The 21,882-nt window shown below is 41.6% G+C and overlaps 1 protein-coding gene across 1 annotated transcript; it reads left to right on the forward strand.

Annotated features, from left to right (window-relative positions):
• The first annotated feature begins 4,514 nt into the window (after positions 1 to 4,514).
• Positions 4,515 to 21,650, forward strand: cyb561 (cytochrome b561). Its single transcript, XM_080043545.1, has 6 exons — positions 4,515 to 4,545; positions 14,098 to 14,305; positions 17,963 to 18,061; positions 18,476 to 18,579; positions 18,699 to 18,856; positions 19,657 to 21,650. The coding sequence occupies exons 2-6, from the start codon at positions 14,101 to 14,103 to the stop codon at positions 19,847 to 19,849; spliced, it is 759 nt and encodes a 252-aa protein (XP_079899671.1). The 5' UTR covers positions 4,515 to 4,545; positions 14,098 to 14,100; the 3' UTR covers positions 19,850 to 21,650.
• The last annotated feature ends 232 nt before the right edge of the window (positions 21,651 to 21,882 follow it).

Consider the following 21,882-nt stretch of genomic DNA (forward strand, 5'->3'; position numbering starts at 1 on the left):
CATCAGGAGATTGTCCATGTGGTGCATGTTCACATATATATCTGTTCTCGTTGGCGTGGTTGTTTAAAATGACTCTCCTCCTTCAGCCTTGGACATTTGTATGTTTCCGGTCATACCTGTCTGCCAGACACGATATGATATGCCCACCTGGGTAAATTTGGCACGAAGTCGGGGTTTAATAATCCGGACATTTTGTGTGCACAGTTTACCCATGGTACACTCAGGATAACTTCAGAGTCATGTGTGAAAGGGGCTATACTGTAAATACATTACGTTGAACTAGGATAGATCCATTTGGGCTACAAGAATGGGATCGAATTTATGGAAAGAGACTTCAGTCCCAACCGACACGGATGTGATGATGGGCCTACATGATGACTAATGTAGGTGAAGATTGCCTCGAAATACATTCTAATTGGTTTTGTGAATACAGACTCCCAAATATTTTTAAATGAGTTTGAAACTATGAAAGATTAAATAATTACGTTAAATAGGCTATACAAAAGTAACTATATTGTGAGTCACGTCATTTTCATTGCAGCCATTCTACATGGCTGTCTAAATCGCTGTGTAATCCTGAATTTTGATGTATTTTCTTTATTTTTAATATATCTTAATGCAATTTCTAGTGTCTCATCTTGATGTATTGCATGCCCCTGTAAAGCACTTTGAATGGCCTTGTGTGTGTTTGATTGTGCTATATAAATTTGCCCTGCCTTGCCTTGCCTTGCCTTGCCTTAACTCTTGTCAAGAAATTGAATAGGCGTAATTACATTCAACTTAACTTTAACTTTCCAAGAAACAGAGACCAGAGGCAGTTTCAATAGGTTTTGCTGAGGTCTCGCTCATCACAACGACCCCCCCCCCCCCCAACCACCACCATCACCACTGCACACTAACGCCTCACAATGCAACATCACATGACACTTGTGCTGCTCAATCCAGATATCAGGGCTTCTTTAATTATGAGCTCATGCTGCCCCAGTGGGTTGAAGTAAGACCCCAGGCAAATAGAAGCAGGTAGAACATGTGTCCAGTCAGTCACTGGATCCACTGGTCTGGTGTTAGAGAGCAAAATAGAGGGACGGGGGAGAGAAGAAGGATGAGAGTAAATGAACGGATAACAAACAATGATAATAATATGAAGTACGTACAGACACACACACACACACACACACACACACACACACACACACAAGCGCACACAAACACACCACAAAAAGGAGCAGTGGTGAGTCAGCCTCCTGTGAGTCACAGGAGAAATCAGAAATGTCAGACAGAAAAAGAGCACACACACACACACACACACACACACACACACACACACACACAGACTGCATGCCTCGTCTGACATTAATGAATATAGGCCTAGCGCTGACATCTGTTCTGAGTTGAAGTAAGAGTGGAGTGGATGATTGAGACACACACACACACACACACACACACACACACACACACACACACACACACACACACACACACACACACACACACACACACACACACACACACAATGTTACCCACACAGACTTCAGGCGAGCAGCTGATGGCGAAAGGAAGCTCTCCCATAGTTCTTCTCCATGTCCCCGTGATGCCCTCTCAGACCCGACAGGTCCGGGTCCCCCACAGTCACGCGGAGGATCCCGCTGCTGCACCAAATGCCGCACTTCAATCAGATGGTCAAAGTGAGTAATGCGAGGCTGCAGCGCCCTCAAGAGGCGAGGAAGGGACAATGCACGGACATGAAGCTGCTGCCTGCACTTACACATCACTTTATTCGAGTAGCCTACATGTACGCTTAGGCCGGCTATGATTTGAGTTGCAAAACTTCCATTGTATGTTTCTTTTTTGGAAGGGCATATTATACTGTGTGTTCCGCTAAATTGTAATACAACTTTGTGTTTACATAATAATACAATGTGATATTTATCTCTATTGCTATTACTGTTTCAGATCTGACAAAGTATGCTAATTACTAATAACATGTGATGCATATAGACATATACAAGTAGCCTTCTACAAAGAATGATATACAGTAAGAATAGCAATAGCCAATATGTCACATTAAAGCTGGGGTATGTGATTTCTGATTGGTCAAAATTAACATGAGCTGTACCCCAACTGCCATTTTCTTCCCAAATCCTCCACCCCAGCTTTAACATAGCTTCACAAGCTCCCAAAAATTGCGACACAACATCCCCAATATTATTTTGGAGTTGAGGTTTTGAGAAAGTCATTTCAGAAAACAATTAAAGCCGCATGTAAAAATGTTTCGCGTTGTGTCCATTATCAGCACTGTTTGGATTAAATGGTTGCATAATTCATGTGACTGTTAAGCTCCGAATAAAACAGAGGAAAGAAACAAGCCACTTACGTTTAAAGTGATGACTCCCTGCAATGACCCTTCTGCAGACCTGGCAGATATGAAAGATTCATAATTAGATGAAAATGCTTAACCAATCGTCTCTGCCTTACGCTCCCTTTTTTATAATGATTAATACAGACAAGAAATACACTTAGCACATACAACGTTTTGACAAAGGAACTAACAATGCATGAACTGAAGAAAACATACATACACATCATAGATACAAATACCTACATTATAGTAATAGAATGAATAACAAAGTCCCTTGAGAAATTAAAAAGAAACATTTTGATAAACAGTGCCAAAGTATATAGAAAAAGAAGACATACTTTATTCATTCTCTGGGGGAAATTCGGTTTACACTTGCCCGAAATATAGACATGCAACGGTATTTTCTACACATACACATGCATTGAGGAGAGAATGTCGGAATGGGCAGCCAGTCTCACAGTTTTGGAGTTTGATACCTTGCTCAATAGCACCTCGGCAGTGCCCAGGAGGTGAACTGGCACCTCTCTAGCTACCAGTCCACATTCCAAGATTGGTGGAATGGACTCGCAGGGACCCTCCCGTCTTTAACCAAAGTCACCAACGACTGAGCTACTGCCGCATATAGCCTACTGTATATACTGTATATAGATGACAGGCAGAGCTGTTTAAATTTTAAGTCACTCTAACACACTTATTTCAATCATTGTCAACCACTTATCGGGGGTTGGGTCGCGGGGAAACAGCTCAAGCAGGGGACCACAAACGTCCCTTTGGCACCCAGACTGTTGAAAAGACTTCTCATCCAAGACAGCCACTCCACACCCACAGCTTTCAGCATTTCTGTACAGATCTCATCAACTCCCGGTGCTTTGCCACTGTGGAGTTGTTTGACTATACCTCCGTGACTTCCACCAGGGAAATAGATGATGATCCCCCATCAGCCACCAGCTCTGCCTCCACCATAGAGGGTGGATTCAGGAGTTCCTCAAGGTGCTTCTTCCACCGGCAGATTACATCCTCAGTTGAGGTCAACAGTGTCCCATCCTTACTGCACAGCTTGGATGGTTCCCCGTTCCCCCCTCCTGAGGTGTCAGATGGTCTCCGAGAAACACTTTGGTGCCAACCAAAAGTCCTTCTCCATGGCTTTTCCGAACCTCTCCTACACCCAACTCTTTGCCTATTTCATGGCACTCCTCTCCAAAAGACATTGGCTTTGCATAAATAATAATTATATAAAAAAAAACCTGGCTGGTTCTCATCATAGGCTATTGAGTGTCATGAAGACAGCTTTCTACACATTGAGACTGGTCTGACATTGTCATCTGGGTATAGCCTACATATAATGAGCCTGGGTTTGTTACCAAAGCCTCTTCAAAATGCAGGCTGACACTTCATACAGGGTGACTTATTATTTAATAATCAGTGTTAGTGGGGGCAAGGGTGACTCTAAGAGAGGGGTTGTGTGAGTGAGTCAGTGTGAGGTGCCTTAATAGTCTGAATTACCTGTTCGTTCACTAATGAGCAGTTATGATTCCCTGACTGACACTCCTCCTCCTCCTCCTCTTCCCTTTCCTCTTCACCCCCAACTGTTGTCAAGGCAACAAACCTTTACACCGGGGCTGTTAGTCATCAATCCACCCCCCGCCCCCCCACCCCTCTCTGTTGATACTGTCGTGACGCTGCTGTGACGAGACAACCTCAGTGGCTCCCGTTCCTTATCAGATCAGGTCTGTGCTTTAGAGTATTTATTAAAGTGCCACACGTCTTTTGAGGATGTGACTTCATGTGATAACTTTGCAACAGAGGCTATAGCTTATACTAACAATAGTGAAAGCCTTATAATAAGTTAACGGTTGCAGTTAGGTGGTTGTGGTAGATCTATAACACTGCATTTTGTTATTTCCTGCCCACAGTTAGTGCTGTCACATGGTTTGGGCTTGTTTGGGAGCGCATCCAAAATACACTAACACGCGCGCGCACACAAACACACACACACACGCACACACACACACACACACACACACACACACACACACACACACACACACACACACACACACACACACACACACACACACACACATACGCACGAGCATCCGCACGGTCAGAGGGCGGAGGCAGGCGGATCTGAAGCCAGCAGACTCCGGGACTTCCTCGGTGGAGCAGAGAGCAGAGCCTACAGCGCAGTAAGTCTTTCACACCATCAGCTGTTCATTCCCCCCCTCCCCTAGTCCTATTCCCGTACTATTATACTAAAACAGGACAGATTCATTGTTATTTGCCTGTTGTAATAATCAGCTAGGCAGTTAAAGTTGAAATTGTCGTGTGCAGTGTATAGAGCAATTGAATAAGGGCGCCAGCAGGTAGCAGGTGACAGTCGCACTGACGGAGCTGAAACATTACAGTAGTAATGCCTGACACTTTGCCTGTCATTTTCTCTCTCCCCTATCATAACACTATTGCGGTTGGAGCACTGTGATGTGTCTGAACCGGGAGTGATAATTGATGAGGTGTGGTGTTTAACAAGCTGCGATGATGCAGCGAGCGGCCAGGAGAGTCAGTGGTGGGTGTAGCCATGTAGGTGCGTTTGGGACTCATATCATGATGACCTCGTATAACTCCAGTCAGCTCGGCGCGACACTTCCTGCAATGTTATCTTAACGTCATGTTTTGTGTAATATCATGGGCTGATAAGAAAAAAGCCAGCAGCAGATGTGGGTTCCTTTCTTGTCTAGTTCTGCTTAATTTCTCAGCACCATTCTGAAGGAGTTTTGTATAGGCCTACTATAGGACGACGCTGAAGTTGGCAGCTGATTCGCAGCAGCCGATTCGGCAGTTAAGGAAAAGTTAAGGGATTCTTAAGGAGCGGCGAAGTGACTGATTCTCCGTTGTTTAACCTCCTAAATCGCCGCAATAAAGCCACATTAATTAGTCTAGATTATCTAAGAGAGTCTAACCATTCTTTAAAAACAGTTTAAAATTGATTTAACCTTTATTAAGTTTGTTTAAAAGAAAGAAAGGGTAGATTTCACAGCTTTTTTTGGGGTCTAGACCGCATTAGAACTGGTCCTGATTGAAAACCACTGCACCTAGACTCTTCAAATCTGGACTAGAATATCACAGTGAGGCTATACATTATAGAAAACATAGTTTCTGATTTGTGAAACTTTTTTTCTATTTGTGAAAATGAAATAAAGGCACATGTCAATGCTTTTTTGGGGTCTAGACCACATTAGAACTGGTCCTGATTGAAGACCACTGCAACTAGACTCTTCAAATCTGGACTAGAATATCACAGTGAAGCTATAGATTATAGAAAACATAGTTTCTGATTTGTGAAACTTTTTTTCTATTTGTGAAAATGAAATAAAGGCACATGTCAACGCTTTTTTGGGGTCTAGGCCACATTAGAGCTGGTCCTGATTGAAAACCACTGCACCTAGACTCTTCAAATCGTGACTAGAATATCACAGAGAGGCTATACATTATGGAAAACATAGTTTCTGATTTGTGAAACTTTTTTTCTATTTGTGAAAATGCAAAGAATGCACATTTTAATGGTGTTTAGTGGTCTAGGCCGCATTAGAACTGGTCCTGATTGAAAACCACTGCACCTACACTCTTCAAATCTGGACTTGAATATCACAGTGAGGCTATAGATTATAGAAAATATAGTTTCTGATTTGTGAAACCTTTACCCTATCTGTGAAAATGCAATAAAGGCACATGTCAACGCTTTTTGGGGATTCAGACGGCATTAGAACTGGTCCTGATTGAAAACCACTGCACCTAGACTCTTCAAATCTGGACTGCATTATCACAGTGAGGCTATACATTTTGGAAAACATAGTTTCTGATTTGTGAAACTTTAACCCTATCTGTGAAAATTCAATGAAGGCACATGTCAATGCTTTTTTGGGGTCCAGACCGCATTAGAACTGGTCGTGATCGAAAACCACTACACCTAGACTCAACAAGAGAAAGAGCAGGCTTCTAGTACAGGCATTTTGTGAGAAAATATGGGTGGACCTCTCAAAAATTGCAACAGAAGCCATTTCAACTGTTTTTGACTCATGAATATATAATTAATAACATACTAAAAGTCTTAAGGAATCCAAGTGGTGGAAAGTTATTTTCTAAGGGGTTTCTTAACCACACCTAAAGTACTGTTTTATGGTAGAGGGGATATGTGCAAAATTGTTAACCCCTTCAGAAAAGCTTGAAACTTGGTACACTTATACAGTTTGGGGCTCTGAACATTTTCAGATATTAAGCCATTGCAAAATTGAATCATGGTTGCCATGGAGACCATTTTACTTTCCGCCATAGCCTAATTATGCATTTTTCATCACAACTCCTGAACCAAACATAATACCACATAACTAGTGATGTCTAACCCTATGTTTTCATGGTCAGGGATTACTATGATACCACATACAACATCATAGACAGTTAAGGTCAATAGTTAAGGGTGAATCCAATGTTAATTTTTATTTATTTATACATACATTCTTTTCTGATATCCACACAAATCGTTCATTACTGTCCAAATCAACCGACAACTTTGTTTAACAAGAGATATGGTACAATGCATGTGAAATTAAATGATAACTATGAAGTCATAATATTAATTTGATTTAATTTTCTTGCCATAAATGTATTAAACGTTTTCAAGATAACAATGTCAAGTTATTTTTGGGTAATTTTTGCCTTTATTAGTTAGAGAGAGAGATCAGAACCATATGACCCGACAGCAGACCTGGAACTCATATGGAAAACTGCCATCCAGGCCAGCATGGTCTAATATGATGCAATTTGCACAGCATGGCAATCACCTGGGGAAAACATCCTTTGTGTTTACCCCATTGGTTGATATGAGACGTAGTGACCCTATATGCATCTACTCCGCATGTAAGTTCCTATGTGAACATGCCCACTGCCACAATTCCACCCCAATCATCAAATTTTATCAACCACTGGTGGAAGGCATTTCTTATGAAAGCAGCTGAGCCAGAGGTTAGTGACATGGGGGCTTCCACACTGATATTAGTTGTTGGGGTCCATTGGGCATGTTATGGTTGATGCTGGCAAGAGGAAGTGATAATGATTTTCTATGCAGCCGTGGTGCACATTATGACAGGGAAGATGCTAGGATTGGATTTGCATTGAAAGAGTCCTTAATTGCCTGATTCTGCCTGATGCACTTGTTGTAACTCCCCATTAGCTGCAAGGAGATCCAAAATACTATGATGAAGAGATGTCATCAGCAGATGATACCTGCTGGAGATTGTTTATAAAACTCTGGTGTCAATTAAGTTGCTGCAATCTATGCAAAGCTGATAGACGATGTCTGCAGAGAAGGCGTGCCATTCTGATGTGATTCTCAGAATAAGATGACTTCTCGAATGCAAAACTGAATCCTTAAAATCCATTGGTAGACATATTTTGCAAGGTTCTGAGAATTGGGAACTTCACCTTGAAACAATATCAGAAATGCTTCCTTTCATGGCAGTATCAGGGCATAATCTCTACACAAAATCAGCTCACATCTACAGTATGTGCAGACAGGGCCGCCCATAAGGGGTAGAAAGTGTGAAGGCTTTCTAGGGCCCAGCCACTTGGGGGGCCCATGGTCTTTGGAAGCCAAGAACCTACCTAGATAACCTTTATTTTTAGATTTTTAGATATTTATGTCAATATCTATTCAAAGTTGGGTGTTTACACAGAGCCGCGGCTCCACTTAAGGCCATTTAAAAAGCAGTAGAAAAGCTACTTGTGTCTGGGTGTGGTTGTGAAAAGTATTTGTACCCCATGAAAAAACAGGTTGGGCACCTTTTGTAGTTCTTCTACATTCTTATAAACAGGACAGGCTAGTTACTCTGTCATTGTTCTGAGTCTACAAACAGGTTTAAATTATCTCTTCCCATAAAATACATTTTTGTGAAAAAGAATTTCCCTTTGGGGACTATAACTTCTAAAGGCTTTGACATAAGTCTTCAGGTTGACACGGCCAGCCAGGTCTGACCAGTTTTTCAGAAACCTGGCCAATCGACCAACCAGCCGGGTCATACCACAATGAAGCTGACGAGCAGCATCATCCTGTTTTAATCATTGTAACCACCAAGGGATTTGTTGTTGATGTTAATTTTTAAGCGTTATATTTATTTCAACAATACCACCAAAATATTTCAAATGATTTATTGTCATCAACAATCAACAACAAATTCTTCACACAAAAAAGAAAAAAAAGGCGGTTCTCTACATGAATAACCAAACCAACCTACCCTTCAAAACTATAAAGTTGGCCTATATTTGGTTGCAACATTTAGGCTTAGTTCATTCTGCTCTCATCACTGCAAAATTACTGAAAACATTACTGAAATCATTACAAAAAATGTCTTAATCTTTGAACACAAATCTGTTCCTTCAGTTATTTCCAACTTCTTTGTGCCTTGTATCTTTCTTTGCATTAAGAACTTTTTAAGGTCTATTTTCATTTTTTATTTTTAGAAACAATACAGAAAGCAGGACCATGGTGGTTACAATGATTAAAACAGGATGATGCTGCTCGTCAGCTTCATTGTGGTATGACCCGGCTGGTTGGTCAATTGGCCAGGTTTCTGAAAAACTGGTCAGACCTGAAGACTTATGTCAAAGCCTTTTGTTTGTAGACTCAGGACAATGACAGAGTAACTAGCCTGTCCTGTTTATAAGAATGTAGAAGAACTACAAAAGGTACCCAACCTGTTTTTTCATGGGGTCCAAATACTTTTCACAACCACACCCAGACACAAGTAGCTTTTCTACTGCTTTTTAAATGGCCTTAAGCGGAGCCGCGGCTCTGTGTAAACACCCAACTTTGAATAGATATTGACATAAATATCTAAAAATCTAAAAATAAAGGTTATCTAGGTAGGTTCTTGGCTTCCAAAGACCATGGGCCCCCCAAGTGGCTGGGCCTTAGAAAGCTTTCACACTTGTATACCCCTTATGGGCGGCCCTGTCTGCACATACTGTAGATGTGAGCTGATTTTGTGTAGAGATTATGCCCTGATACTGTCATGAAAGGAAGCATTTCTGATATTGTTTCAAGGTGAAGTTCCCATTTCTCAGAAACTTGCAAAATATGTCTACCAATGGATTTTAAGGATTCAGTTTTGCATTTGAGAAGTCATCTTATTCTGAGAATCACATCAGAATGGCACGCCTTCTCTGCAGACATCGTCTATCAGCTTTGCATATATTGCAGCAACTTAATTGACACCAGAGTTTTATAAACAATCTCCAGCAGGTATCATCTGCTGATGACATCTCTTCATCATAGTATTTTGGATCTCCTTGCAGCTAATGGGGAGTTACAACAAGTGCATCAGGCAGAATCAGGCAATTAAGGACTCTTTCAATGCAAATCCAATCCTAGCATCTTCCCTGTCATAATGTGCACAACGGCTGCATAGAAAATCATTATCACTTCCTCTTGCCTTTGTGAGACAAACAGGATGGCAGTTTTCCATATGAGTTCCAGGTCTGCTGTCGGGTCATATGGTTCTGATCTCTCTCTCTAACTAATAAAGGCAAAAATTATCATGGTGCAATTCGAGACACGGCCCATGACATTCTCCAGTTCCTCCAGGAAATGTTGGAGGTGGGCAAATCTCCCTCGACATTGAGGGGAATAGTGGCAGCCATAAAGGCAGCCCGTATTGGACCTCGGAAGCTGGCAGAAGGCTGTTGCGACCTTATTGCTCAGTTTCTTAGAGGTGCTCGTAGGGTTACTCCACATCGCAGAAGGCCAGCTGTCCCCCCATGGGATTTGGAGGTGGTGCTGTTGGTCTTGCAGAATGAGCCATTCGAGCCCCTGGATACAGCTAGGCTACAATGGCTTTCTCTCAAGACAGCGTTTTTGCTCGCAATTAATATGGGAGAGCTGCATGCTCTTTCAGTGCATGAGGACTGCTGCCGCTTCTTGCCAGGTGGTGCTGGGGTGGTGCTGCGCCCGAACCCTGCATTCCACCCTCAAGTCTGTTCTGAGTCCCACGCCGGTCAATCTATTGAGCTGCACCCTTTCCACCCTCCTCAGGAAGGTGAAGCAGGGTGGAGTCACTACTGTGCCCAGTCAGGGCCCTAACAGTGTATCTGCATCGGACACGTGGCCATAGGACAACGGACCAGCTCTTTGTCTGTTACAAGCCCAACCGTCTTGGACAGCCAGTCTCCAAGACCAGGCTTGCCCACTGGGTTGTGGATGCTATCCAGCAGGCATATGAGAGGGCAGTCAAGCCGACCCCAGTAGGGGTGCGGGCGCACTCCACACGGGGCATTGCTACGTCATGGGCCCTATGGCAAGGGGCCCCTCTATCGGAGATTCGTACGGCGGCCTCTTGGTTGACCCTGTCGACTTTTATCCGGTTCTACTGCATGAATGTGGCAGCCAGCACCCCATTCTTGGAGCGAGTGCTGGGCTCAATGCAGCAGGACGGTGCGCGTTTGGGCTAGGCCATCTACCCATTCATGGCTGGCTTTAGCGTCTTGCAGGGCCAGATTAGCCTTTGTAGCGTCTGGCGCCTTGGCGAGGAGTGTGTACATATGTATAATTGTAAATAGTTCCTTTATACTGGGCACATGGGTGAACACTGGTGGTGGTGACGTGTCATTCGAACTCAACTGCCTTTTTTTATTAGGCTCCCGCAGGAGCAGCTGGGTCTGCTTGGTTTCCTCGCGGTGTGTCTTACAGAAGTCCCCGTACATATGGAATATGTAAGGTGGAGAGATAGTCTTGACACGATAGAGAACGGTTGGTTACGTTGTATCCCAGGTTCTCTGAGTGGAGAGACTATCTCTCCAGCCAAGATGCCGCTCAGAAACGCGTTCCAATCAAGGTTCAAACCAAAGAGGCCACACATGTGTGTAGTTTATATAGCCATGGCAGGCAAATCATGCGTGGCCGCCACAAGTGATGTGTCTTAAAGAGTATCCACGTCAACTGCCCCTGTGGGGGTCAGTCCCCGTACATATGGAATATGTAGGGTGGAGAGATAGTCTCTCCACTCAGAGAACCTGGGTTACAACGTAACCAACCGTTCTCTGCATGTCACTCCCCTCTCTGCCCCATTTCAACTCTGTCTCTACACTGCCCAAAAAATATCTTTAAAAAATAGAACAAAAAAAAAATATACAAAGACATCAGCTTCAATCAGGACCAGTTCTAATGCAGTCTGGACCCCAAAAAAAACTTGAAATGTAACTTTATTGCATTTTCACAAATAGGAAAAAAGTTTCACAAATCAGAAACTATGTTTTCCATAATGTATAGCCTCTCTGTGATATTCTAGTCCAGATTTGAAGAGTCTACGTGCAGTGGTTTTCAATCAGGACCAGTTCTAATGCGGTCTGGACCCCTAAAAACCATTAAAATGTGCATTCTTTGCATTTTCACAAATAGAATAAAAGTTTCACAAATCAGAAACTATGTTTTCTATAATCTATAGCCTCACTGTGATATTCTAGTCCAGATTTGAAGAGTCTAGTTGCAGTGGTTTTCAATCAAGACCAGTTCTAATGCGGTCTGTACCCCAAAAACGCCTTGACATGTGCCTTTATTTCATTTTCACAAATAGAAGAAAAGTTTCACAAATCAAAAACTATGTTTTCCATAATCTATAGCCTCACTTTGATAATCTAGTCCAGATTTGAATAGTCTAGATGCAATGGTTTTCAATCAGGACCAGTTCTAATGCGGTCTGGACCCAAAAAAAAACTTGAAATGTAACTTTATTGCATTTTCACAAATAGGAAAAAAGTTTCACAAATCAGAAACTATGTTTTCCATAATGGATAGCCTCTCTGTGATATTCTAGTCCAGATTTGAAGAGTCTAGGTGCAGTGGTTTTCATTCAGGACCAGTTCTAATGTGGTCCAGATGCAAAAAAAGCGTTGACATGTGCCTTTATTTCATTTTCACAAATAGAAAAAAAGTTTCACAAATCAAAAACTATGTTTTCAATAATCTATAGCCTCACTATGATAATCTAGTCCAGATTTGAAGAGTCTAGGTGCAGTGGTTTTCAATCAGGACCAGTTCTAATGTGGTCTAGACCCCAAAAAAGCCTTGACATTTGCCTTTATTTAATTTTCACAAATAGAAAAAAGTTTCACAAATCAGAAACTATGTTTTCCATAATATATAGCCTCACTATGATATTCTAGTCCAGATTTGAAGAGTCTAGGTGCAGTGGTTTTCAATCAGGACCAGTTCTAATGCGGTCTGGACCCCTAAAAACCATTAAAATGTGCATTCTTTGCATTTTCACAAATAGAAAAAAAGTTTCACAAATCAGAAACTATGTTTTCTATAATGTATAGCCTCTCTGTGATATTCTAGTCCAGATTTGAAGAGTCTAGGTGCAGTGGTTTTCAATCAGGACCAGTTCTAATGTGGTCTAGACCCTAAAAAAGCGTTGACATGTGCCTTTATTTCATTTTCACAAATAGAAAAAAAGTTTCACAAATCAGAAACTATGTTTTCTATAATCTATAGCCTCACTATGATAATCTAGTCAAGATTTGAAGAGTCTAGATGCAGTGGTTTTCAATCAGGACCAGTTTTAATGTGGTCCAGATGCAAAAAAAGCAGTGAAATCTCCCCTCTCTTTCTTTTAAACAAACTTAATAAAGGTTAAATCAATTTTAAACAGTTTTTAAAGAATGGTTAGACTCTCTTAGATAATCTAGACTAATTAATGTGGCTTTACTGCGGTGATTTAGGAGGTTAAACAACGGAGAATCAGTCACTTCGCCGCTCCTGAAGAATCCCTTAACTTTTCCTTAACTGCCGAATCGGCTGCTGCGAATCAGCTGCCAACTTCAGCGTCGTTACTATAGGCGTAACTCATAACTAGGACTAATATACTTTATTGTGAAATGAGGTAATGCTTTTTCAACGTATTTAAATTTCATTCAGGCTTCAGTGATGGTACTTTTATTCATCAGTCAGTAAGACTTGAATTATAGTTGAACAAATTAAGTGTTCACCCTGTGGAAGTACAATTCAGTTTCAGTACTTTAATTGCCATTGGATGCTTTGTAATTATTCCTCTACATTTCGCAGCGAAACATTGTTCTATATCATACTAATAGCTAATAATAATAATAATAATAATAATAATAATAATAATAATAATAATAATAATAATAATAATAATAATAATAATAATACACTTTGTTTGTATAGCTCCTTTCATACAGGATATGCAACTCAAAGTGCTGTAGATTGAAATAGACAGTCAAAATAGGATGCAATTAATTAAGAAAGAAAAAAGTCATTTAAATATTATAGTTTCATTACATTTGCTGTAAATACAAATATAAGGCATAGAGTGAAGGACTTTTACTTTGTATTGTACAGTATATGAGTATTTTACACTATGTAGTTGTGTTTTTTTATAGCCCATGTGAATACTATTCATGTCCTAGGACATAGAGATGAATATATAATGCAAGATCAACCTTTGTTGGTATCAACTATGATATTAGAATTTAGTGATTTGGACATTTCTGCTCAACAAAGTATTCCGCCTTGTGATTCGCTTGTTGTTTGTTTTTCTTCTAATCTCGGCTTCAATTCAATTCATTTGAATCCAGTGCAGCCCGGGGAGGGGAGGGTGATCAGCTGCTCTCTGTGATCCTCCCCGGGGCTCAGATAAGTATTTCTGATTCTGATTTAAGATTATTATTTTCAGATCATGGAGGAACCCGCTCCCCGTCCGGTGCGCTCTGCCTTGGCGTGGCTGGTGGGAGTGTCTCAGGTGCTGGGTCTGGCGTCTGTGGTGCTGACCGGTGTGTGGATGGGTCACTACCGCGGGGGCTTCGCCTGGGACGGCTCAGCGCAGGAGTTCAACGTGCACCCTCTGTGCATGGTGCTGGGGATGGTGTTTCTGCATGGAGACGGTGAGTCATAGGAGGTGGTACACTGTCTACGCCTATACCAAACACATTCTAATCCAGATCTACATCACACTCACTGCTGGGATAGCTATAGGTCTGCAGCTGTGCGTTTTCCATTCCTGTTTAATGTCTTATTCCAGGCTTTATAGCCAACCCATTTCAACCTCCCATAATTTCTTCTGAAGCAAGCGATCCCTGGATGCCTGTAGCCAATCTCATGTCAATCAATCCCTCATATATTTCACTGTGAGCCCAAATCTGAGCATTGAGGTAATACAAGAGGACATGTTTGGGGATCACAAAGGTCATCCCTCAGGTTAACCATGAATGTCTCCAAGTGACATAGCAATCTAAAAGTAATTGACCCTGCATTCCAAATCACATACTTTTTCTTTTTTCTATTCTACATACATCTGACCAAAAGAAAATCGAGTTAGCTTGCAGTATGCTACAATTGGCACATACTTTTACTTATTTATTTAATCATAACACTGAGCCTTGATTTTGCCTCTTGCTTTAATATCCGTTGCGTCCCTGGTTATTTTCATACGGAGGCTCCGTTGATGTGACATCACTTCCGGTGGGCACTGGGTTGTTGGTCAGAATCGCCCAAATAGCATGCTGATTTAAATACTAAGATCTCGTCTGGATATAGTAGACACCGGGGTATTTTTAAGCATACTAAATCTGACCACAAGTATTGGGAAATCCTAAATCTTTTTTTTTCTACCATACTAAATAGCAGAAAGTATGGGTATTGGAACACAGTCATTTCGGTACTGTCCAAAGTGGTGGACCTTCAGATCGACAGACAGGACTATTAAGCCAGCCCACACCACTGGCTTAGCTCAAAACATTCAAAAGAGAATAAAAGAGAGATTAAAGTCTTTGCAGGGAAGTGATCCATCATCTCTGCCTACTACAACATGGCTGACACCAACAATGTCTCCAGATGAACCCTTTACTACATTAGTTTGTCGTCATGGATACAGCAGAGTGGTTTTTTTAAGATAACATTCTGTAAATTGAGTGAGAGTGGAAGCGGCGGCGGTCGGCAGAACATGGGCGCTGTGTGTCTGTGGTTGAGAGTGCGCGTCCGCCGTCCGTGTGCCTTAGCCTCAAGCACTGTGTCGCTGACCTGTTGCATTAAGCTAACGCTAGCCAGACATCCATCACCCCCCCCCCCCCCCCCCACACACACACACACACATCCTCCCACCACCCAACACAGAGAGGGGGAGAAATGCTTTGAGTCGTTGAACACGACAGTTTGTGTGTGTGTGTTTTTTTTGGGGGGGGGGGGACATATCCAGTGAAGCTTTGACACAGTGGGCCAGCAGGGAATTGAACCAGCGGCACACAGGAAAATGAAATGTCAGCCAGCAAACTGAGCAGCCTCTTCTTTAGCTTACAGAGCAGAAGGGAGAATTAAAATCCACGTCCCACGACCAAATGAGAATCTTTTACAATATTGGGCCCTTTAGTTTATCTCCCGTGTTAAGCTGCTGTTGTGAGGAGTGCTTATTGCAAATTGAGCTAAATTTGTGGCTACATGCTCCTCCGTGGACTGACCCACCCTCATGATGAGGTGCTTTATAGACCATTAGGACCATCTCTTGGATTCGTCAATGCAACTAAAGGCTCATAACATTTGTAAATGTATGGACAGAATCAAATGGGCTTCAGCTGAGAAGCCTCTAGGTTCACCACCTCACCCACCCATATCTTTTTCAATTTCTTAACGATCTGACACAAGCAATTGGTCGGTTTTGTGGACGTATAGACCGAAAAGCGTAGGTTCGAAAAACTCTCCATCAAGTTCTGGCCCCGGCATTTCAAACGCACAATATGTAATATTGAGCGTTGAAAGTTGAGTGTCCCAACTGTAACTCAGCTAAGTTAGCCTATTTGTCTTGGTGGAGCTAGGCTGCAGTCAAACATTTTCCATGAGGTATTGCTCACACTGCAACCAGTTCTAGCGGTGTCTAAGGTCCCAGAAAATAAAGACTCAGAACAGAGAACAGAGGCGCCTAGTGTGAGTGCGCCTTGGCCGGTTTTGGACTCCCATTCTCTCTGTTTCGCGCCTGCAGCCCTGGGTACTTCTGCTAATGAGAATAACCGGATTAGCTCAACTGGTTCACAGCTGTCTGTTGCAGAGCTAGATTGCATTAGAGCAATAACACAATAACAACAAAGGTCAGCTGGACATTAGATGGGAGGCAAGGTGGAGAGGAGGGGGGGGGGGGGGGTAATAAGATGGAAACACCCTTTGGGACACACACACACACACACATACACACAGTCAAACAGTGACACACACACACACACACCTCATAGCGGACTGATTGAGTTTGCTCCTGCTGCCTCAGGCCACCTCCACACTAATGTGGATAGATCTGACAACAAATCTGGCCTTTTGTCTACAACCTGTATCCATGCCTGTTCAGCAATTTAAAGCTAAAGTGCGTAATACTTTGTTGATCGCATATGGATTTTATACCTTCTGCTGTACGTCTAAGTGTTTTCTTAGTAGTAGAATCAACGTGTGAAACATTTGCGGTCCCTTCTTCGGTTGTTCTTGAGCTCCTGCGCTAGCCGTATTGCCATATTGCCATACTGAAAAGTACAGAGAGAGTTTTGTGGAGCTGATCGGCTTAATCAACTTTGTGTCTCATTTGGCGATGGCTTGAACGTAACCGGCATTTGTTTGTATTAAAAAGTTACGCACTATTGCTTTAAGAATACAATTCTCAACATTTTTATCCTGAATCTTGTTATTTTTTATGGAATCAGACATGCCTTCGTCTTTCTGCTAAGCTCGCTCCATGAGAAACAAACAAGTGGCATTTTAACACAGTGTGAAAAATGGCCAAGCTGCTTAACTGTAAATGGTGCCAAGCTGTTGGCACGGGCGGCTGAAAGAGGCTTGAAGCTGAACACAATTAGCAATTGTGTGGAGTTCAACCTTTTTTTGCTCCAGAGGAAGGGAACAAATCAGAAGCTACTGTGTGTAAGCTACTGCATGTGTAGCCCATCGTTTAGCCTTCTGATCTGATCACATAATGTCTCTCTGATAAGTTCATGTCGTTCACAGTATAAATCATGGTATAAACTTTAATTTAATTAAAAAAAAACATTCTGATATCAGCCATATGATGTCAAATATAATAATATTTACTTGAAAGAATTAACATGAAATATTGACCGGATACTTTTTGGTAAAATGTGTGTATTTACTTAATTTACCCCCTCACAGAAGTGGATTTTATGAAAAGATAAACTTTAAGGTTTGGCATATATTCCCAGTGTGGTTATGACACCTGGACCGGTTATTGTCTGATCAGAAGTTTTTTTTCTTTTTGCCGCGCATGATGAAATCCCTATCTTTTGCATAGCCCGCATGTTCCTTTATTTGAAAACTGTTATCTAAAACAGTCTGTCACATCAGGTGTTATGAGATTACATTCCCCCTGTTTAGACTGGCTGTGGCTTCTGCTCAGCATAAAGATGTGTTGCTTCACATCAATGTGATTGCTTGACGCAGAGCCGTGACTGAGACGCCGTGTCTTTAATAAACGCTTGACCTCTGAGGGAAAAGTGAATACATTACCAGTAAAATGACCACCCTTCCCCCCTCTCTCTCTCTCTCTGTCTCTCCAGCCATCTTGGTCTACAGAGTATTTCGAAATGAGGCAAAGAGGAACGTCAAGGTGCTTCATGGCGTCATTCACCTTCTCGCCCTCGTCATCAGCATCATAGGTGAGAGAGAGAGAGAGAGAGAGAGAGAGAGAGAGAGAGAGAGAGAGAGAGAGAGAGAGAGAGAGAGAGAGAGAGCCTGTGTGAAGAAGCTTATGCCAGTGGGTGCATTTGTTCAAGGGATGGAAACGAGAAAATAAACAAGATCGTTTTCTCAATTCAATTCAAATCACTTTATTGGCATGAATGTAACAAACACAACATGAATGAATTAATACATTCCACAATAGCAATAATCAACCAAAGCAACAATAACAACAACAACAATAATAATGATAATATCAATGAGACAAAGCTATTCAAATAATACTGACGCAAAAAAGTGTAAATGTGTTCAAGACTTGTGCGTGTTTATTATTTGTATATCCAGTTTATATATATATATGTGTGTGTGTGTGTGTGTGTGTGTGTGTGTAGGTTTAGTTGCCGTGTTTGACTTCCACAGAGCAGCCAAGTTTCCGGACATGTACTCTCTGCACAGCTGGTGCGGCATGGCTACAATAGTTTTATTTTGCATACAGGTACGAACACACACACACACACACGTTATATATAGCTCAAGTGTAATGTGGACTACAACACTAACACTACCTTCTCATCCCTTGGCTCCATTCCCCCCCGCCCCCCCGCCTCCCCCCAGTGGGTGATGGGTTTGATGTTCTTTCTGTTTCCTGCTGCGTCGTCATGGCTACGGGCCTCGTACCTCCCCATCCATGTGTTCAGTGGCCTTGTTCTGCTGGTGATGGCCATAGGGACCTGTCTGCTGGGCATCACAGAGAAACTCCTCTTCAACATCATGTACGTACAAAGCACTGTCTCGTCTGTCAATAAATCAACAATGCTGATAGCTTTTTGGTCTGGTTTTTCCAAGTCTTTTTGGAGATATCCGTCTCTTTTTAGTGACGCTGTATGCACGTAATTAGGCAGAAAGTGATCAAAGTTTATGCCGATGTTAGCGAATAGTCTCTTAGCTTTTGCTGCATGAGAGCTTCATCTCTTCCCTTTTAATCTGACTTTGGTGATATCTTATATACGGTTACCACATTTTGCCATAGTCGGCAGGATAAAAGGTGATATCTTAACGCTTAGCGCTGCCTTGAAGGATCCATTGGAGGCAAAAAACACCTTTGAGCAGATGTGAAAACAGCTGTAACATGATTCAGCTGAAATGTTTAAGTCATGACAGCAGCCAAAAGGTCCTTTTACAAGTAGGAAGTTTAGAGATGTTGAAATTTCAGTTGAAGGTTTGACGCTACAGAGAGCTGTGACCATGCAAATTGTTCTTTGGGTGAAGGGTTCTAAGTTAAGTTAGCAGTCGAAATATAAAATAATATAAGTCAAAAGCAGCAGGAATACTGTCTATGTAGTGTAGATATAGTGTATCCTATAATGGTATATGCATATCATACCATACCTTTCTATCTCGGACATGTTTTCTTTTTTTCCAGCCCATCCTTATTCATATTTTGTATCTATTTGCATCCGATCTATGCTCATCAATATTTTGTATATCTATATATATCCATATTTTGTATCTATTTGCATCAGCGGTACAGTATGCTCATCACTATCTCCCTCTCTTCTCACTGTCCCCCCAGGAAAACCTACTCCGCGTTCGACCCAGAAGGGGTGCTGGCTAACATCTTGGGGATGGTGCTGGTGTGTTTCGGGGTGGTCCTGGGCTACCTCATCACCAGGGAGGAGTACCGCCGTCCGCCCAACCCCGAGGAAGAGTCTCTGTCCGTCCACTTCAAGACCCTGACTGAGGGGGGGTCGCCCGCCTCGCCCTGACCACTTAGACCCGGTTCAGCCAACTCTGTTACTTCCTTGTTAGAAAATTCATTACTTTAAAGGTGCACTATGGAACTTTGGGTGTGTCGGAGAAGTGAACATTTTCTAAGGTATATTCTCATAACCGAATAAACACACTTTCCTCACAGGAAAAATTGGATCCCTGGAACGTTGTTTGAAGTCAGAAAGCTTAGAGCAGCAGGGCTGACAGTTTAGTTTACAAACATAGTCCAGGTGACTCAAAACAATTTTAGTTTGATTTATGATGATATAATTATTCAATACTAAGAATGACATGTAGGATAAACATGTTTTGTAAACTAACTGCAGGCTCTGCAAAAGTAAACAACTCCCCCTCCTCTGAAACTGCATAGTGCACCTTTAAACACAAATGGCATCCAACGTTGTCAGAAAAGACGGAGTATTCAAAAGTTTAGGTTTGGTTCGGTGGCTTCTGTTCAATAAAATCATGGACAAGAAGCTTTAATGCTATGTAGTATGAATGTATGTATACATTTTAAATGATATGGAGAACTAACAAGGAGTCTGTTAATTCAGAGAATTTATAGAAACTACGGTGGCCTTCAAGGACAAGAAGCTAGTAGCTAAAGATGGCATCATCCACCACTGCCTCAAGTGTTACCAAAATATCAAGTGATGAGGTGAAGATGTATTAAGTTATTTATTCTATAGTACGCCTTCTTCGTCTTCCAACAACAGGCGCCTTCCCTGCGGACACCCAAGTTTATATAAAAAAGCGTAAGGCCCTTAGGTTTGTCCATTCTGTGCTACTGTAAAAACATGGCATTGGAACATGGTGGCCACCGTCGAGAAACATCTTTATTTTTAAGGAAATTACTTAACAATACTTATATTTTATTTCTACCAAGTGTGTTCTGAAAAAAAAAAAAAAATCTCTTTACACATCACACCTTTAAATAGTCTGCACCTGTTATGTCAATGTGCTGGACATGTATCTCATCAATTCTGCTCGTTTTCTGCTGCTATGTATAAAATGAGTTTTGCTATATATGGGAATACACATTTATTTTTTTCCCCTTTTTGGTTATATTATGTGGTTATTGTTGTTGTGTCATTTAGATAAATATACCTATCTGATTGGACATGGTATTAGCACGTGACCATCTACTCAATCTGCCCATTCCATTCCATTGGGAACTGCCCATTTCTGCATTGTTAATTTTGAATTATTTTGGATTAATAACTTAGCATAATCAACAACATAAAAAGACACCGTCATACCTAAAGACAATCAAACTGTAATGCTAAAACTGGACTAGTGCCAAGTGATTGTCCAAGGTGAATTGGTCTTTTTATTTTTATTTTTTACGGATAATGGTGTAAGCAAAAGGAGTTTTAGGTCATGAAAATTATTTGCATCACAGTGCTTCTGTAGCTCACAGCACTGTTAATCAAACTTGTGTCAATGTATGTGATCGTGTCATTTTCTATGTGAAGTATTTATTCCCAGTCGGTAAAGTGTGTCTCTGAAATATAACGCTTTTACAAAACATATTTCATTGTTACATCAGTAATCCTGTTTGTATTTAAATGGATCGTCTTGAAACATTTTTGTATTTGGATGTGTGTTATTTGAGTTTAGTTAGTTGATGCATTTTGTACTCAAAGCTGTTCAAGTCATATCTATGAATGTGTTGAACCAAATGTACTGTATTCTGCTTGACTTCAGGACATCAGCGCTAGTGCCTTTAGCCTACCACTAAGGTTTTAAGGAAAATTGCAAATGTAGCCTATTAGTGGATGTTGTTTGTCCGCTTTCAAAAGGGGGGAGTCTTAATCACAATGGGACAACCTGAAATAAACAAATAATGTTAAACTGTGGAGTTTTTTGTTGCTCTTAAAAGGTAGGCCTGTGGATAACTCTTAACAATTCTAACACAGTAAACTGCCAGGTTTGAATGTGCGGCTAATGCTAAACCCAACTAATGAGCTGGATAACGCCACTCCAGTACTTTCGTTTACCACAATTACTGTTACTTGCACTGTACAAA

Source organism: Ammodytes marinus (genome assembly GCF_949987685.1).
Source record: "Ammodytes marinus genome assembly, chromosome: 16".
In the NCBI taxonomy this organism is placed as follows: Eukaryota; Metazoa; Chordata; class Actinopteri; order Uranoscopiformes; family Ammodytidae; genus Ammodytes; species Ammodytes marinus.

Bases quoted from the DNA above. Each gene is read 5' to 3' on its own strand.
- cyb561 (XM_080043545.1), top strand. From the start codon at position 14,101: ATGGAGGAACCCGCTCCCCGTCCGGTGCGCTCTGCCTTGGCGTGGCTG. The intron at 14,306-17,962 runs GTGAGTCATAGG...CTGTCTCTCCAG, and splicing joins GGTGTTTCTGCATGGAGACG to CCATCTTGGTCTACAGAGTA. The intron at 18,580-18,698 runs GTACGAACACAC...GCCTCCCCCCAG, and splicing joins TAGTTTTATTTTGCATACAG to TGGGTGATGGGTTTGATGTT.